The 20,314-nt window shown below is 33.8% G+C and overlaps 1 protein-coding gene across 1 annotated transcript in view; it reads left to right on the plus strand.

The window, feature by feature from the left end:
• Positions 1 to 20,314, plus strand: part of CCDC178 (coiled-coil domain containing 178) — a 388,062-nt gene that overhangs the window by 345,578 nt on the left and 22,170 nt on the right. Inside the window, exon 19 of the mRNA XM_057526196.1 lies at positions 5,737 to 5,871. Within this exon, the coding sequence (XP_057382179.1) occupies positions 5,737 to 5,871 (135 nt within the window). The remainder of the gene's footprint in view (positions 1 to 5,736; positions 5,872 to 20,314) is intronic.

Consider the following 20,314-nt stretch of genomic DNA (forward strand, 5'->3'; position numbering starts at 1 on the left):
AAAAAATTTGAATGTAATTAAATTTGTCAATTCTTTCCATTAGAATTTATTACTTTAATATATTAGTTTAAAAAATCCTTCCCCTTCTGAAAGTCATAAAGTTAGTCTGTCATAGTTTCATACAAAAATCTTAAAGTTTAGCTTTCCTCATTTTAATCTACCTTGTCTTTATTAGTGTATATCATGAGTTAAGGATCTAATTTTGTGTTGGGTCCTTGTATAGGGTAAACCAGTTATGCCATCTTTTCTCCACTGATTTAAATGCTATCTTTGTCTATTTCAAATTTCTGTATTTTATATGAGTGTCTGTGTTGTTCAGCTCTCTTTTCTGATCAACCATTGTTTATCTCTTCCAATGCTGGTATTGCTCTTGGTTCCTACAGCTTTAAGACAAGTTTTATATACGGCATAGCAAATTCCTTGAGCTTATTCTCCTATTTCACAATTGTCTTAGGTGTTCCCAGTCCTTTGTTCTTCCGTAGGAATTTTAGATCAAGTTTCATGAGCCCCGATGAGATTGTAGACTACTTTGTGAAAAGTTAACGTGCGTGACCATGATCCTCTCTTCCAGTATGTGGACATGTTATATCTCTCCATTTATTCAGTCCTTATTTTATATTTTTCAAAAATGTTTTTTAATTTTCTCTATAAAACCTACATATTCTTTAATAGATTAAAACCTAGGTATCTTACATTTTACATTGTGATTATGAATGGGATTTTTAAATTACAATTCAAATTTGGTTATAACTAATTTTTTTTTATAACTAATTTTTTTAAATGTTACTGATTTTTTTCAATGCTACTCTTGCAGGAAAAATGTTCCTAAACTCTCATTACCTCCTATTATTGGTTTGTAGAGTTTCTTGAATTTTCTCTGTAGATATTCTTCCTCTTATACCTATCCTTTTTTCTTTTATTTTCTTATTGCTTTGGCCAGTAAAATTTTAAACAGAGGTATTGATTCCTGATATTCTTACTTACTTTTCCTTGACATTCATGGGAATGTTTCCAAAGTATCTCTACTTCGTAAACTGTTTGTTGGAAGTTTTTGGTTTATACCCTTTATCAGGTTAAAGAAATTTTCTCTGTTCCTTGCTAGTTTGCCATGATAAGTTTTTCATTGTTGATTGTTTTTGTTCAGTGTTGATTCATATCAACTTCTTTTGGGAATGATTATTTTTTCTTTACTATATTGATGTAGTACATGAAAATATTTGTGGATAATGAAACATTTTTAAATTTCTGGGATTATTAAATTATAGTCCCTCTGTACTGTCTTCATTTAAAATAATGAGCTCTGGTCAGGGTGGAGTCATCTGAGCAGGCTGGAGAATCTGCTACCAAGATCACTCGCAGAGCTGTTGGCAAAACAAAAAGCTTCAGTTCCTCACCACGTGGGTCTTTCCACAGAGCTGCTCATACAACATGGGAGCTGGCTCCCCAGATCAAATGATCTGAGAGAATGAGAGAGAGAGAAAACCCAGGACAGAAGCCATAGCTCTGTGTGTGTGTGTGTGTGTGTGTTTCTTGGAAGTAGCATACTATCTTCTGCCATATTCTGTTCAGTACAAGAGAGTCACTAAGTCCAGCCCATACTCAAGGGGAAGAGAATTCTGCTTAATTTCTTAAAGGGAAGAATTATCAAATAATTTGAGGGCATATTTTTAAAATCACACTTATGTATACTTTGTTTTCTCTGATATTAAATAACAAATACTTCAACACTACTTCACTCTTTTCACAGTGTGTCCCAACTGTCCCCTTTGGGTTAGGCATAGCAAGGCTTTACTTTATTCTCTTGTCCTCCATAATGAAAACCAGACCATTTTATGCTCCATCCTAGCCCTGGAAAATACCTGAAAAGGTGGTGCTTTGAAATTTCTAATTCTATGCTAAGAACATGAGAATGGTATAAGATGATATTTTGGTGCTGACTTAATTATGGCTAGTCCTAATTATTTTGAAACCTGTAACTGGAATATCAAATAGTGTTATTTTATTCTTAGCATATTGTGTTTTTACACGCATGTAAACCCATTTAATTAGAGGTTTTGTGTGTTGTAATATATGCATTATAACATTTAATATTAAAGCCATGTTTCTGTGATACGTAGGAGTTAGCAGATGTCATGAATTTATGTCGGCAAAGTAACTTGGATTAAAAACAGAATCCATATAATATAGTGTATTAAAACAAGAAAATGGAGACTCTCTCATTCTTGTGACAATATTCATTTATTCTGTTTTACTGTCAAAGAGTATCAAGCTTTAAAATGTTAATAAATTTCAAGAGCCTAATCAAATTTAATCAGAAGGTATTTTTACCAAATGTATAAACGTATATTGTACATTGTATGCAGTGCTCACAAGTGTACATTTTATATAATGCTCACACTGACACATGATCGCCAGCTGTATCTCAATACACCATGTCAAAATGGACATTGACTAGTTTTCCTCTTCATGAATAAGTACGTACATAGCGATCGTTATCTCAAAAGAAGTATCAATGAATTCCATCTTTGGACTTCCTACAGCAAAGAGCTCATAAAGCAAGTATTAGAGCCAAGCTTACCAAGTGTGCTACAAATTCAAACCAGTCAGAAACCATTGTCAGAAAACTCTTCCTCCCTTTTTGCCATTTTAAATGGCTCAGAGTACATACCAGCTGTTTCCTGATTCCACTTTCCTGACACAGTTGGAGATCCTCACTTCCTCTTCTTGTATACAAAATCGAGAACAGTGAAGTTGGGGATCTTTTTCCAAAATGACTCCCCCTGCTCTAACATTGCTCCTCCTTCGATTTCTATGAGAATATTCCATTCTCTTCCAAAATTCTTGAAATACTTGCCTGGGGCTAAGCAGCAGCCCAGTTCATCTCAATTCCAATGGCTCTCAACTCCATTCTTACTTCTGAATACACGGCAAGGAGTGCCGTTGCTAACCTCCCACCCAGTGTGTTTGTGTCCCTCTCTGTCCTTTTTTGTTTCTCTACCACTTCCTTCCTCATCCCACCTCACCTTCCCTAAAATCTGAGTGAGAGGGCAGGAATGTAATCGTTCCAGGAAATGATTATGCTTCAGGAATGTAATCATTGGAATGTTTCATTCCAGAAACACTGGGTTAATTGAAGTCGAAGAGATCAAAAACCATTTCAGTTACTTTGGTTCCAACCTAAATTCTGCATCCAGTTGAAGAATTTTTCCACTCACAACTTAACTCTCTCTCTCTTTCTTTAATTTTCCCTTTCTATATTTTTATGAGTCTTGCATTTACTTGGTTTATTTTTCTCTTCTTCCATTAATTCGTAAGTTCCTGAATGTCTTATTCACTTCTTCACTTTTGACACTAAAATTTTACCAGTTCACTTTATTGAGTTAATATCAATAAGTATTTATTGAGTGATCACTGCCTGCTGACATCTTATAATTGGGCTTTTATCATAACCACTTTCCTAAGATAGTTGTCTTCATGACCAACTCTTAAATTAACTGTACTCCTGGGTTCTTAAATATTTTCCCGTATATATTGTTGATCATCTTATTGTCTTTAATGTGCATCTGTGTACATGTATATGTGACTTTTATTGGATTCTGATTCTTCTCTTTAAGAATGCCTTCAGTTATTCTCTTTCCTGGTTTATCTTTTTCTAGAGGCTTATTAGCTATAGATTTTTTTAAAGTTTTTTGAGATATTACTCTTTCTTAGTTGATACGTAAGGAACTTTTCTGCTTAAGTAGCTTCAGTTAACACATATATGGACTAATTTAAGGCCTTTGTGGCTACCTCAAGCTAGAACACAGAAAAGTGAATAAAATTGACGTAATGTATACAGCAGTTTCTCCTCATTTAAGATGTGGGTGTGGGAAATATTATCATCCAATTCACTTTGGTTGATGAGCTCCCACTTGTAAAACCTTCCACACATTGAAGAATGTCCACTTGTGAAAAAAATTACCTTCACTTTTAGGAATTCTACTAGAACTCATCTTCCTCTTATTTGCCTTTTGTCATATTTGTGTATATCGTAATAAAAATATAATGCTTTGAGTAAAGTGTTCTAGTGTTTTAATGAATATGTCAAGATACAGCACACCCTCCCCCTATTGGCTGTCAGAGCTGGCAGAAAATTTTTTAATATTATATTAAAATTATTAAAATATTTTATTTAAATAAATATTAAAATATTACAGAAAAAAATATTGACAGATTTTCCTCTTCAAAAAGTGATTTACTGTTTAATTCATTAGCCTAAATTATCTGAAATGCCCGTAAACTAATTTCAGGTAATGTATTTCAGCATTTAGCAAGCTGAAATATCTATAGTTTCAAGGTTATTTTTTCATCCTAAGTTAACCAATTGACCAAGAATAGAAGCTTTATTTTTCTGTGGGTTTACATAGATACCTATGTGTTGCTCATTTCAATGCATAATGAAGATAATGATGGTAAACAATTCACATGCAACACCAGGTAGCTATTTTTTAAATGGTTACTTTTAAGTAAACTGTTATTGACATATGCATACAGAAAAGTTCACAAGTCACATGTGCACTGTTTGATGAAGTTTTGCAAAGGATCCCTTAAATGTAACCAGTACCCAAAACAATAAATAGAACATAAAATGGCCTTTTTTTTTTTTTTAATGGCCTTTTTAATGTGACATGTTTTTATTCTGTTACGAAGAAATATTTGATCTGAAATGTTTTGGTGTTTATCTTTTCATTCTGCAAAATACAGCTAAAAAGAAATCAACATAAACAATTATCCACATTACCAAAAACTAAAAGTGGTTTCAGTAACAAAATATATTACGGGAAAAAGTTTTTAATATGGTTTTTTCTGTTAATTTTTATGAAGCTTATTTCTTTGAAAATAACCCAATTGTAACAATTCCGTATGGTACAGCTATGCTAACTGTTGAAGTACAAATGTATATTGCCTTGGTAACACTTCTACTGTGTTTTTTGTTTGTTTGGTTCGTTTTAGATTAAAGTTCCAAAAGATAGAGAAATTTCTCACAGGAGAAATCTTTCTTTCTGTGTTTAGATTCCATATTTAAAGTGTCGCTTCTAGACGTCGTGTCCACTGTGCTTTAGTGCAGTGAGAGATTCCTATGTCACATAGTCAGAGGGAGGTGGATTAATAGGGAGTTCGAGCTGGAAATTTCTTCCCTGTTATTGTTCTCCCTCAGCAGTTGGTGGCTAAGTTAATTCTCTTTAGTTTTGTCACGCTCTAAAGCACATGTTGCCAAACGATGGTAAGGGTTTATGAGGAAAAAAAGAAGCGATGGTGTCCATCAAAGTCTCAAAGTTGCATTTGTAAACTTTGGCTTGACCTGATGTGCTATTCAAAAAAGCTTCGAAAGATTATTTTTTAAAGAAAGGTTCAGTATGTCCCGAGGCTCTCGGTTTTGAGTTAAACTGGGTGAAGTAGAAATATTTTACTCATCAGCTTTGCAGTCACAGAGTTTGCCTCAGCTAGAACAAAACTGCTGAGGCATTTAGAGGAAATTAACCCCCCATCCTGGCGGCCAGATGTGACTGGTTTCTGACGAATGCACATGAGTGGGCTGAGAAATCAAGAGACTGTGAAATTCCTGTCAGGCCCGTACAGTGCGGAATGGGCTATTGACTGCTTTCTATATTTCCCTCCATCATTCTTCTTGAACACTGCCATTAATTTCCTCTCCTACTCTGACTTGTGTTTTTTCCCCCTCCCTCTTCCCTTTAGTTCTGTCAGCTGCAAAGAAGGATACACAAGTTGTGGCAGAAGCACTTCGAGCTGGTGGTCCTCTACAGCCGGATGAGGCTGGCCAAGTTCCAGATAGACTCTCAAGAGAGTATTCAAAAAATATTAGCTGTGCAGGTAGGTGATTGCAGGGAAGTGGGAAAGATCATTCTGATCTAGATTGAAAAGCAAATGATGGGTAGTGTGATGAAGCATTAAAACCATATCCCATCAGAGTTTTATAAATTTTTAACCTCTTTAATAAACTGGAATTGCATGAAGGATGAATTCAGTAAGTTAGCATATACACCATGCATACATACTTTGGGGGAAAAGGGAGATTGAACTTCTTGCTCCCAAACCTCAGAACCGGTTTTTATAAATACATTTGATATAAGTATATATTTTCCAATCTTCAGGCTTTGCAGATGCCATCCGGCTGTTTAAAAGATACTGTCAGCAGTTGCCTTGTGTTGCTTTTGTGTGAAATCTACTTCAGTGAAAATGACACTGATGTTTATTTTATTTAACTGTTTTCTTTCCCCTTCTGTTTTTGCAAGAGGCTCGTCCTCCCAAGCAGATTTGGAGATAACTTTATTTAAAAAATAAGCAATTAGGGATGAGAATGTAACAGTGGTTCCAGATGCGTGTGAAATTTTACTATTTGTGTCTGTAAAAACTTTTAATGGATCAGTTGTCCTTATTTTAAGACTCTAATCTATTTTAGAAACCCATATTAACTATTTGAAGACTATTATTTGAAAACTACTTACATTTTTTTAAATGAATATTTTGCTATATGAAAGGTTACATATGTATAAAATATAACCTCCCAAAAGAAAAACATCCATCACCTGTTCTATCAAAAAAAAAAAAAAAATAGAACTACCTCTTCTATAAAAAAACAAAAATAATAACACCATAAAAAAACATAATTTTTATTAACTTGCGGTATTAGCAATGCATGCTGAAACTAAGCAAACCAAATTCTTTTCTAAATATTTTAATTACATGTGCACGTCATGATGCTTTTACCACAATTAAAAAAAAAGGATGTTGCAAAGCACTTCCAAAGCTATTTCAAATTTCATTTTTACTTGTGGCTATTTTTGCTATTTTCTTCTGAGGATATATATATATAGATATGTAGATATATATCCCATATATAAAGTATATATGCACTTTAACAAGTATATGTACAAATACTTTATATATATGCTTTATATACATACTTTAATAAAGTATGTATATAAAGTATATTTATTTAAGGGTTCTGTTGATAATGGATTATAAAAAAAATTTTAAATAATAGGAGAAATTTTAAGTTTTGAAAAGGCAGTGCTTAAAATATGTAGGTTTAATAGAAATTCATACGCGAACTTGAGTATAAACTATAACTGCAGTATTTTAGAAGTCAGGAGCATATTTTTTTCCTTAGAAATGTTTGTTAACATTTAGTACATTAAAAATTAGAGTGTCTGTAACCCATGGTTTTCTTTTAAATATTCAAAGGTAAACTTCATGTTCTAATTACTGTCTTGGAAAAATCCTATATTTCTTGCCCAACTGTAAACATTCTTAAAAATCTTTCAAATGATAAATTCTCTTTGTGAATTAGGGTATATTTTGAAATATTGAAAATGTCAATAGAAACTATTTGAATATGGGTAAAATGAATTCTCAATCCATAATCTTCAACAGTCCTTATTCTAATTTTTCATTAGAAATTAGAAATTCTTTACCAAACTTGATTTTAAATTACTTATTTTTATGGCTTTCACATACCAGCTGAAGTGAAAGGATAGAAATGATAGTACAGTATCGAAAATTCAACTACTCAACACCTAGAGATACAGCAGCAAGGCTGGATTGTATTTGGGGAACTTGAGGAGCATAACTTAGTGGATTCTTTTCTTATCTACTGGAGAGACCTTCCATTTAGAAGATTTCAATTTTGGCTTTTAATCAAAATTTGAAAATATAATTTTCAGGATCTTGCCGTAAAACTATAGAAACATGTGAAATCCTCTGGGATAAGTCAAGTCCAAACCCTTCAACATGGTACACAATGCCCAACTCCTGCTAACCTTCCCAGCTTCATCCATCTCCACACAAGTTCCTTCACTCAATTGCAGTCACTCCAAAATTCCTACTAATCATGACACCTTCTGTTCAACTCCTTCTTCCACTCCTGTGCTTATATTCTTCCCTCTTTCTGCAATACTGTTGCTTACCGTTCCTGTTAAAGAACACCTGGCTCAAATCAAACATCTCCTCTGCAAAATCGTCCCCGAGTGCTTCGCCCACCTTCCTCTACCAGATGAATTAATTTCGATCTTCCTTGACCTCCTACTGTACTCTGTGCATGCCACCATACCACAGTGGTATTTTCAGCAGCTAACACTTCCTACTTGTTGGTAAGGTCCCCTTCCTGGAGGATTCTAAACTCCCTTGGGACTTTATACCATCAGTGAAATTAGCTCAATTCTTGTTCTGTTTTTAAGGGTGTTTAGTAGCAAGGCCACTAAGGGAATCTGAAAGTATTCCATGCCCATCTTGTTTTCACTTATTATATCCAGTCTTTAAAAAGAAAAACATAGCATTGTAAATCAACTCTACTCAAATAAAAATTAATTAAAAAAGAAAAAGAAAAACATGGTAGAATGATTTAATATGTTAGCAGAGTGAGTCTGCAGGCGTCAATCTCTACAGTTTGACTCAACATGACTAAAAATTGCTTAACAAACCAGATGCTGTTGCTCTCTATGTTTATGATTCAGTAGCATGTCCATTTTGGGCAATCTAATGTTTTATATTTTGAAGGTAGTATTAAATGATGCCATGAGATATTAGTGAACTATTTGATGAGAAAATCATCTGATGAACCTTCTGAAAAGTAAATGGTATATAACTGATATTGAGCAAAAAGCAATTCAAAATAAATGTTGAGCAGAAAAAGGAGACTGTTTCATCCTTGGGCTTGGAGTAATTCCTTGCCAGACCATCAAAAAGCATAACTGGCAGCTCTGCAGATGGCAGAAAACCAGGTGGGCCAGATAAGCTTTTGAATTACATGATCAAGCAGGAAGCAATAAAATGAACTATATTCTGGAGTGAGGAATCAGTATATTTAACTTTGCAGCCATTTATATCAATATCTGTGTAGGGATTTTAGTTCACAGCAATTTTAATATAAGCCAAAGTGAACTACTACAAACTTAGAACCAATGCCACGTTCCAGCTCTAGCAAGCACATAAGACTTCTTGACTCTGACCATGTACAGTATATTTTACAGTCCTAACCTCACATCCGAGCCCATATAAAGTAAGTACTATTATTTCATTTTAACATCATTATTTTTCTCTTTGTATTTTTAATGTATTTAATGCTGTGAGATTTAATGCCTCTTTGGCATCTTATTTAGAAAAAAACTCATTGTTAACTCATCATTTAAGTGAAAAATGTGATACAGCTACAGCATGTTAATGTGATCTTATCCTGCATAAGCACAGGTGTTTTGTCTGGTTAAAGATGATACTCCCATTGCACTTTTTCAAAAGTTGAGTACATCTGCAGTATTTTATACAGATTTGGAAAGCATAGTTTAAGGGCCATATTGATTTACTTGAGAGCAGCAACTTAAGAGAGATGAGGAAGAAATATATAAAACTTAGAATGCTTAATTGTAGAAGGAAAAGTCTTTGTCCCAGACATCTAAATGACCGCCAAATGAAGGTCAACGCATGAATATTTTGATGAGCTCTAGAGGGCAACATCTAGACCAATGATGGAAGAGTTTGGAAGGTGGGTTTGGGCTCAATAGGAATACATTTTTTAACAGGTGATGCTGTCCAAATGTGCACTGCTGATACTCAAGCAGACGTTACTGCAGTGGTTGAGGGAAAGCAAATGGTCTAAGAGTCAGCCAGAGAGCACCTCCTCAGGCAGGGCTCCTCCTGGAATGCTCTCCTGACCTCCTTACACAACATCTGTGTGTGTCTGTACCTCTTCACCCACTAGAATGTGAACCTTCTCAGTTGGAAAACATGTCTTATTTGCTCATCTTTATCTCCCTGGCACCAACTATAGTTCTCAAAACATAATAAGTACTCAAAAATAATTGGTGAGTGAATTTATTATTAAGTGAATTGGTTTATTAAGATTGAATGTGATAACCTCAAAGGCTCTCTACAGCTCTTGGTGCCTACAGTTGTATAGTTAATAAACAAAAGTAGTTAATAAACAAAAAGCTTTGCCAGGAATTTTGATGGCACAGAGGTAAGTTATTTAATCATTTCTCACACAGACACACACAATACATATAGGGACAGCCCAAATTTCCTATTTCTGGAAGAAAACTGTACAAATGAAAAGAAACCAGAAAAAAACACAGGATAAAAATCTAAAATCACTTAATAATGTGATATAAAAGAAAATCTCTGAAGCTATGTGATCTCTTTAAAGACAAAAGAAATGATAGAAATTTGGATTTTTAAAATAAATACATTTAGAGATATTATGATTGAGGAATAACATTAAATTGCTAAGCCTTACTGATTAACTCTAGATAGTAGTAGAAAGTATTTAAATATAGTTGTCAGTAGTAAGAATATCTACTAGAAGTTCTAGTAATAAGATTTGTCACTCCCAAACTACTAGAGAAAAGAAAGTACCATAAAAAGTTGAATAATTCAAAATGCAGGGAAGAGGACAGAAAGAGTATAAAAATGTACAAAATAAGTCCAAACATATTAGTAATCATAATAACTAAATGGTTTCATTACACAGTTTAAAGTAACAGGTTTACAGATTGGTCATAAAAGCAAAATCCATCTCATTTGGAAGATATGTACTTCAGACAAATAGAAATGGAATGAAGAGCTTAGAAAAAAAGAATAAGAAGTTCTAATTCAAAAAGAGAGAGACTTGAAAGCAAAAAGAATTAAAACACTCAAATATGGATATTTCAAATTGATAAAATATATAACCAGTTAAGGCATATCAATCATGAACTTAATGCACATGACAACATAACTTCAGAATATATAAAGTAAGATCTGATTGAAAACCAGAGAAAAATTTAAAAATTTACAATCACAACAGGCAATATTAGCACATCTTGAACTTTTTAAAAATAAAAGAAAATAAAGGGTATCACATAACAAAACCTGGAAGTTTCAATTCAACCACAGAGAAATTCAACTTTAGAAAATATATTAATGTAATTTAATATAATGACAAGTTAAAGGAGAAATATTACATATGATTACTCAATATACGCTGAAAAACATTAGTTATCAAGGCAACATATACTTACTCTAATAAAAGTCACAAAAGAATTTAGAACAAAACTCCCTTGATAAAATGTACTAAGTGATAAATTACTGGAAGCACTTTATTAAAATCAGGACAGAAGTAAGGATTCCTGGCTATAGTCATTATTGTGCATCACTGCTCTGAAGCCTTAGTAGTAAGTCAAGAAAAATAAATAAGAGGTATAGCTACTGTGTGGGAAAAGGGCAAAACTATCATTATGGTCTGATAATATGGTGTTTCTCTTAGAAAATCTAGGAGAATCAACCAGAAAAGCATTACAGTAAAAAAGGCAGTTCTTTTAAATGGCAGCCTGAAGTATAGAGTTCCTAAGAATAAACCTAACAAAAAGTTAGCGCAATCCTTTTGCAGAAAAGCTTCTAAGCAATACTAAAAAGATATAAGCAAAGACCTAAATAAAAGTAAATATATATCATTTTCATGGATGAGGAGATTATACACATTGGGAACATGCCAATTTTTTTTAAATTTCACATTTGAAAAATCCATAAATTCAATACAATCATACTCAAAATCCAGACAAGATTTTTCAATGAAGCTTGAGAAGGTAATTCTAAATGCCTTTGGAAGATAAAAATCCACAGGAATAGCTCTGACATTTTTTAAAAAGAAATATTGGTGCTGGAGTGAGGAATTTATGCCTTTGCAGAGCAAAACACATCAGGAAGCTATATTAATTAAATTAGAACAGCATAACATTGATTCAGGAACAGATCAAAACATCTCTAAAATGCAACAGAGCAGTTGGTAAACTTTTTCTTTAAAGGGTCAAATAGTAAATATTTTAAGCTTTGCGGGACATTCAATATCTGTTGCAATTACTCAACTCTGCCTTGTAGTAGGAAAGCAGCCTTAGAAAATAGTATATGAATAGGTGGAACTGCGTCCCAGTAAGGTTTCATTTACAAAACAGGCAGCAGGCCTGAGGCTATGTCCTGAAATAGAGCATCCAGGAATGCCCCACAATTATTTGGAATTTAGAATATAATGAAAGTAGGATTTCAAATTGTATATCATGAGGGTGGACTATTCACTTCCCAGCTATCTGAGGGATTAAAGTAAATACTCAAGGGATAAAGTAAAATAGATTATTTTATATGTTTATATAAACTATAGAATAAGCATTAAAAATCTATAATATCTTTTTTTAAAATACAGACTACTGAATAGTATTGAGGTAAGAAAGACCTTCTTAAATGAGGGAATAAAATCATTAAGGAAAATGTTGTTAAATTTAACTACCAAAAAATTAAAATATTTTCATGAAAAAAGATACAATAATAACAAAAAAGACAAAATTTCTTACCCTCATGAACTCACATTTCAATGGGGAAAACAAGACAGTAAACAAGTTAAAGCTATAGTGATGCTATGTACTAAGTAGAAAAATAAAACATGGAAGGGGCATATGAAATGACAGGGGAAGTATGAAATGCATTTTAGCAGTGCATTTTTCCTTATTACTTGTGGAAATAAATAGCTCCAAATAGTTTAAAGGGTAAACATTTTTATTTGTTTAATCTCTCTCCTTGTTGAACTGAAAATATCAACTTAATGGCTTGAATACCAGAGTTTGAGTTTTAGGGTGGTGGGTTGGTGAGTTGTTTGACTGCTTGTTTGGTGATATCATCTGGGATGTGGAACAGGTATAAACAGCATATACCCAAGGGTCGCTGTGAGAATCGGATGATGATGTATGCAATATGCTCGGTACACAGTCAACAGTTTACAACGTTAACTCACTTTCTTCTTTTTTCTCCCCCCTGACACTGTTGTAAGGTGATCCCAAAACGGCAACAACTTCTTGCCAAAATTTGCCTAAATCAATTAATCACAGAAGCATTTATACTTTCTAGTCTTGCCACCTTCAGAACTTGCAACTCCATGTCTGACATCATTTCAAACTCTTGGGAATTCGAGAAACTACATATAGGTACACAACACACCTTGTCATATAATGTAACAAAAGAAATGCTTGGTTAACTTCAAATCTTTTAATGATTCTTGCCTCAATTATTAAAGTATGCATAAATACATAAAATGAAAAAAAGAATTAAATGTTCTAAATTAAAACACCCAGATAAATGAGCTACATTTTACCCAGTATCTTCTGTTAAATGTAAAGTCAGCATTCCACCCTCATCCAAGGCTGACTATAGCTAAGAAATAAATGCCTATTGCCAAGGTCACTTCAGAACCAGAAAATTGTGGGTGAAAGAGAATTTATACGTTCATTTCTTCTATACTCCTGTCTTTGGGATGGATTGTTTCATTATCTTTCTATGTCGAAAGTATACCTTTTTTTGTTTTTTTTTCCATTTTTATTGAAATATAGTTGATTTACAATGTTGTGTTAGTTTCAGGTATACAGCAAGGTGATTCAGTTATACACACACACACACATATATATATTCTTTTTTAGATTCTTTTCCATTATAGATTATTACAACATATTGAGTATAGTTGCCTGTACTATACAGTACGTCCTTGTTGGCTTTCTAGTTTCTATATAGTAGCGTGTATACTTTAATCCCAAACTCCTGATTTATCCCACCCTGCCCTCTTTGGTAACGATAATTTCTATGTCTGTGAATCTATTTCTGTTTTGTAAATAAGTTCATTTGTGTCATTTTTTTAGATTCCACATATGAGGTGTATCATATGACATTTGTCTTTCTCTGTCTGACTCACTTCACTTAGTATGATAGTCTCCAGGTCCATCCATGTTGGGACAAATGGCATTATTTCATTCTTTTTAATGTCTGAGTGGTATTCCACATGTATATGTACCACATCTTCTTTATCCATTCATCTGTTGATGGACATTTAGGTTGCTTCCATGTCTTGGCTAATGTGAACAATGCTGCTGTGAACACTGGGGTGCATTATCTTTTTGAATTACAGTTTTCTCTGGATATATGCCCAGAAGTGGGATTGCTGGATCATATGGCAAGTCTATTCTTTAGTTTTTTTAAGGAACCTCCATACTGTTCTCCATAGTGGCTGAACCAATTTACATTCGCACCAACAGTGTAGAAGATTTCCTTCTCCTCCACACCCTCTCCAGCATTTATTATTTGTAGACATTTTGATGATGGCCATTCTGGCCAGTGTAGGTATACCTCATTATAGTTTTGATTTGCATTTCTCTAATAATTAGCGATGTTGAACATCTTTTCATATGCCTGTTGGCCATCTGTGTGTCTTCTTTGGAGAAATGTCTATTTAGATCTTCTGCCCATTTTTTGATTAGGTTGTTTGTTTTGCTGTTACTGAGTTGTTGTATGAGCTGTTTGTATATTTTGGAAATTAATCCCTTGTCGGTCACATCATTTGCAAATATTTTCTCCCATTCCGTAGGTTGTCTTTTTGTTTTGTTTATGGTTTCCTTTGCTGTGCAGAAACCTTTAATTAGATTCCATTTGTTTATTTTTGCTTTTGTTTCCTTTGCTTTCAGGGGCTGATCCAAAAAATATATATTGTTGTGATTTATGTCAAAGAGTGTCCTGCCTATGTTTTCCTCTGGGAGTTTTATAGTATCTGCTCTTACTTTTAGGTCTTTAATACATTTTGAGTTTATTTTTGTATATGGTGTTAGAGAATGTTCTAATTTCACTTTATACATGTGGCTGTCCAGTTTTCCCAGCATCACTTATTGAAGAAACTTTTCTCCATTGAATATTCTTTTCTTCTTTGTTGTAGATTAATTCACCATAGGTGCATGGGTTTATTTCTGGGCTTTCTAGCTTGCTCCAGTGATCTATATGTCTGTTTTTGTGAGAGTACCATACTGTTTTGATTACTGTAACTTTGTAGTGTAGTCTGAAGTCAGGGAGCCTGATTCCTCTAGCTCCATTCTTCTTTCTCAAGTTGCTTTGGCTATTCAGGGTCTTTTTGTTTCCATACAGTTTAAAAACATTTTTTGTTCTAGCTCTGTGAAAAATGCCATTGGTAATTTGATAGGGCTTGCATTAAATCTATCAGTTGCCTTGGGTTGTATGGTCATTTTAACAATATTGATTCTTCCAGTCCAAGAACATGCTATATCTTTCCATCTGTTTGTGTCATCTTCAATTTCTTTCAACAACAACTTATAGTTTTCAGAATACAGGTGTTTTGCTTTCTTAGGTAGGTTTATTCCTAGATATTTTATTCTTTTTGATGTGATGGTAAATGGGATTGTTTCCTTAATTTCTCTTTCTGCTATTTCCTTGTTAGTGTATAGACACACAACAGATTTCTATATATTAATTTTGTACCCTGCAACATTACCAAATTCATTGATGAGATCTAGTAGTTTTCTGGTGGCATCTTTAGGATTTTTTATGTATAATATCATGTCATCTACAAACAGTGACAATTTTACTTCTTCTTTTCCAATTTGGATTCCTTTTATTTCTTTTTCTTCTCTGATTGCTGTGGCTAGGACTTCCAAAACTATGTTGAATAAAAGTGGTGAGAATGGCCATCATCAAAAAATCTGCAAACAATAAATGCTGGAGAGGGTGTGGAGAAAAGGGAACCCTCTTGCACTGTTGGTGGGAATGTAAATTGATACAGCCACTATGGAGAACAGTATGGAGGTTCCTTAAAAAACTAAAAAATAGAACTACCATACAACCCAGCAATCCCACTACTGGGCATATACCCTGAGAAAACCATAATTCAAAAAGAGTCATGTACCAAAATGTTCATTACAGCTCTATTTACACTAGCCAGGACATGGAAGCAACCTAAGTGTTCATCGACAGATGAATGAATAAAGAAGATGTGGCACATATATACAATGGAATATTACTCAGCCATAAAAAGAAACAAAATTGAGTTATTTGTAGTGAGGTGGATGGACCTAGAGTCTGTCATACAGAGTGAAGTAAGTCAGAAAGAGAAAAACAAATACAGTATGCTAACACATATATATGGAATCTAATATATATATATATATATATATATATATATATATATATATGGTCTTGAAGAACCTGGGGGCAAGATGGGAATAAAGACACAGACCTACTAGAGAATGGACTTGAGGATACGGGGAGGGGGAAGGGTAAGCTGGGACAAAGTGAGAGAGTGGCATGGACATATATACCCTACCAAATGTAAAATAGATAGCTAGTGGGAAGCAGCCGCATAGCACAGGGAGATCAGCCCAGTGCTTTGTGACCACCTAGAGGGGTGGGATAAGGAGGCTGGGAGGGAGGGAGGGAGATGCAAGAGGGAAGAGATATGGGGACATATGTATATGTATAACTGATTCACTTTGTTATAAAGCAGAAACTAACACACCGTTGTAAAGCAATTATACTCCAATAAAGATGTTAAAAAAAAAAAAAGTGGTGAAAGTGGGCATCCTTGTCTTATTCCTGCTCTTAGAGGAAGTGCCTTCAGCTTTTCAGCATTGAGAATGTTGTTAGCTGTGATGAAAGTTTACTTTTTTTTTTATTTTATTTATTTGTTTATTTATTTATTTATGGCTGTGTTGGGTCTTCATCCCTGTGCGAGGGCTGTCTCTAGTTGGAGCGAGCGGGGGCCACTCTTCATCATGGTGCATGGGCCTTTCACTATCGTGGCCTCTCTTGTTGCGGAGCACAGGCTCCAGACGTGCAGGCTCAGCAATTGTGGCTCACGGGCCCAGTCTCTCTGTGGCATGCAGGATCCCCCCAGACCAGGGCTTGAACCCGTGTCCCCTGCATTGGCAGGCAGATTCTCAACCACTGCGCCACCAAGGAAGCCCCCAAAAGTATACTTTTAGAATTCCATAAATTTCCATAACATATTGAAACACTGATTTCACTCTGTACTTATTGAATACCAATATAATGCATACAGTATACCTCATGTTCTTTGACCTTAAGCAATTTATAGTTAAGTTGAATACTGGTTAATTTCAAGACACATGATGGGGGGGATGGGTTCCTACTATGTGAAAGGTATTTTGCTAGAAACTGGGACTCCAAAGGTGGAACATATAATCTTTGTCTTCAAAGAGCTTGCAATCTCAAAAAGGTGGCAGACACAATATGTTGTGTAAATGTAAATGACAGCAAGAAGAAAGGCACATCTTCTGCTTTGTAAGGTCAGTTTTCTAAAGGGGTAACTTCTAAAGTAAATATTGAAAGGTGATGGGACATCAACAAAGGGTGGGCAGGGGGTTATAGAAAGAGTAAATGACTAGAACAGAAATGTGTGAGAATAAAACAGCATAGTGCATAGTATACAAGGAAAATGACAACTAATTTGATACTATTAGAGAAAAAAATGCCGGACAGGGGATATCAGCAATGAAATGAAGCAGTAGATATGCAATATATTAGGGAATAACTAGTTATATGGTTAACATTAATTTATTTAATTCTCAAAGGACCCTAATGCTATCATAGTCTCCCCATTTTATGGAAGAGAAAACGAAAGCACGCAAAGGTTATATATTTTGGTCATGATCACATAGCTAATAGGAGAGACAGGATTTAAACCTACACAGTTTGGCTACAGAGTACCTGCTCTTAAACACCATACTATGGCAATTTTCTGTGTCTGTTACTAGATTAGATCATCTGAGAGGAAGACAATGAAAGGCAAGAGAGAAAGTAAGGTCTTAAACAAGGCCACAAATAACAGACTGACTAATTTAGGTGTGATATTCCAGGAATGTATTGAACATTCAATAAATAATTCTTGACCATTCATTTATCAAACCAAGTGCTAAAATTTCAGCAGGTACTTCTTATGTGTTTCTTCTCATGGTGTTAGTTTAGCTTATCAGCTACCAGTGTGTGGGGCAGGTGCATGTAAACCATAAAAAGTACAAAAATAATGTCATTTTGGTGAAAACATCAATTCCAGATCCAAATAATCTCAAAGAACCACCCCGCAAAAGATATATGCATAAAAGTCATACCTAAGTACATTGTAGTCAGTGTCTGAAAACTAAAAATAAAATTAATGATAAAGAGAAAATCTAAAAGCAGCCAAAGAAAAGGAAATAAAAAATTACTTCTAACATCTTATCAGAAACTATGGAGAACAGAAGACATAGAAAATATGTTTAAACTGCTGAAAGAAAAAAATGAACCCAGAATTCTCTATCCAGCAAAAATATCAAGTCTATAAACCTAATTCTAACCATATTAAAATTTATATTAAATATAAATGGACTAAAAACCCTAATTAAAAAACATATAGCACATTAGATAAAGATACAAGACTCAAATTTAATTGTCTGTAAATAATACAGTTTAAATATGAAGTCACTGATAGGTTAAAAGTATAAGGATGGAAAAAGACATGCAATGCAACACCAAGCGTAATACAGTTGGAGAGGCTACATTAATATCAGATCAATTAAACTTCACAATTAGAAATGTTACCAGGTATCAAGAAGTTCATTAAGAGAAAGAATCAAGCACATATAACAATCATAAATGTGTATGCGTCTAATAAGAAAATTTCAAATTCATAAGGCAAATACTTAAAACTTAAAGTAGAAATAAAAAGATGCCTAATCATAGTTTGTGATTTCAGTGCTCCTCGCTCAGGAATTGAACATACAGAGAGAAAATCAGTAAGAACATGGAAGAATTGAACAATGCTATCAACCAACTTGACCTAATTGACATTTATAGAACATTCCATTCAACAAGAGCTGGAATATGCATTGTTTTAAAGTGCATAGTAACATTTCCAAATACAGACCATATACTGAGTCATAAAACAAGTCTTAATAAATTTAAAAGGATCAAAATAGTAAAAAAAAGTTGCCTGATCACAATGGAGTTATTAGAAATCAATCATTAAAAGATACTTGAAAAATGCCCCCAATATTTGGAAATTAAGTCACACAGTTTTAATCATGTGGGTCAAAAAATGAATTATAAAAAAAAAAGTAGAAACTATTTTGAACAGAATAAATTACCCCATGTAGTGGAACTGACAGTTCAAGGGGCATGAAGCTGAATAGTTCCCTTCAGGTAAAATTAGAGGACCTGTAGGGTGGATCATAGGGCTGGGGTAAAGAAGAGTACAAAAAGAGGTCAGAAAAGGATCAGGGCCAGATCTCCAGTGGGCCCAACTTAGGGAATATCTCTATTGTTTAATTAGCACCTAAACTTAGGCTTTACCATATAGAACCTAGGACAGCACCTGGGGACATCCTAATAAAGATGTGGAATAAATGAATCAAGTTCTTCTTGACCATTAATGTAACCAAGTCAACATTGTTCTTTCCATATGTTGACATGGCTGTCAAATGATTGGTTTAAGTGTGTCTAAGAGCTTCTTTATTGCCCCTAGACTCTGTACTCCTGTTTCCCTCAAAATGACTTCCACTTACTCTGTTCATACCTTTTACTCTTTAATTCTTTCGGTTTTGTTTGTTACATATGGTATTGGTCTTCTGACCCTTTCATCTCTCAAAATATTTGGATGTTGCTCTCTGACATCATCCATTGGTGCCTTTGGGCAACAATGGTAATTGCATTACCTATCTTCCTTCCATGAAGATAAACAAAGGAGAACCTCAATTTAAATACTGATATCAAAATGGAAATACATTCATTTCACACATACATCAATGTGATGTAGATTCAAGAGGTTAATAAAGTATTTGTCAATGTTAAATTCCATGAAATTAAATTATCTACTCCCTTTATTGTATTAAATAACATGCTAAAACCAAAATGGATTCCTTTTTTATTTTAAAATAAAATAACCCTATTCAGGATTGTTTATATAAAGATATACATTTTTATGTGTTCTGACTTTTTTCTTGGACTTAAACAAAATAATACTCGCATTTTTATTTTTTTTTAATTCACCTTATACAGGCAGTACATTTTTCAAGTGGAGGAGCCATGTCAGTAATGTGGAGGAGAGGAGTTTTTCAAAGACAGAACTTTAAGTTTGAAATTCAGTGACTAATGGAGCATATCCAGTAGGTATTTTTCATACAACTTAGTGTCATCATTATATAATGATGCTGCTTAGATGTGAGATTGACTCAGACACATGATTTTTCATCCAAAAGTATCAAGATTATAGAACAATGAACAGAGCAGTTATAACGAGAGGAAAATATTAAGATAAAAAAATTTTAATACAAAAAAGATAAAATTTAAAGTAGACTTGTTATTCACAAATGGTGCCAAGTCTATCATAGATAAAGAGGAAACTTATGAAGATGGAGAAAAATGACTCAGAAACTTTCATGTGGGAATGAGATGTTATAGAGTTAAGATAAACGAA

This window comes from Balaenoptera acutorostrata, chromosome 13, assembly GCF_949987535.1.
Source record: "Balaenoptera acutorostrata chromosome 13, mBalAcu1.1, whole genome shotgun sequence".
Classification (NCBI taxonomy): Eukaryota; Metazoa; Chordata; class Mammalia; order Artiodactyla; family Balaenopteridae; genus Balaenoptera; species Balaenoptera acutorostrata.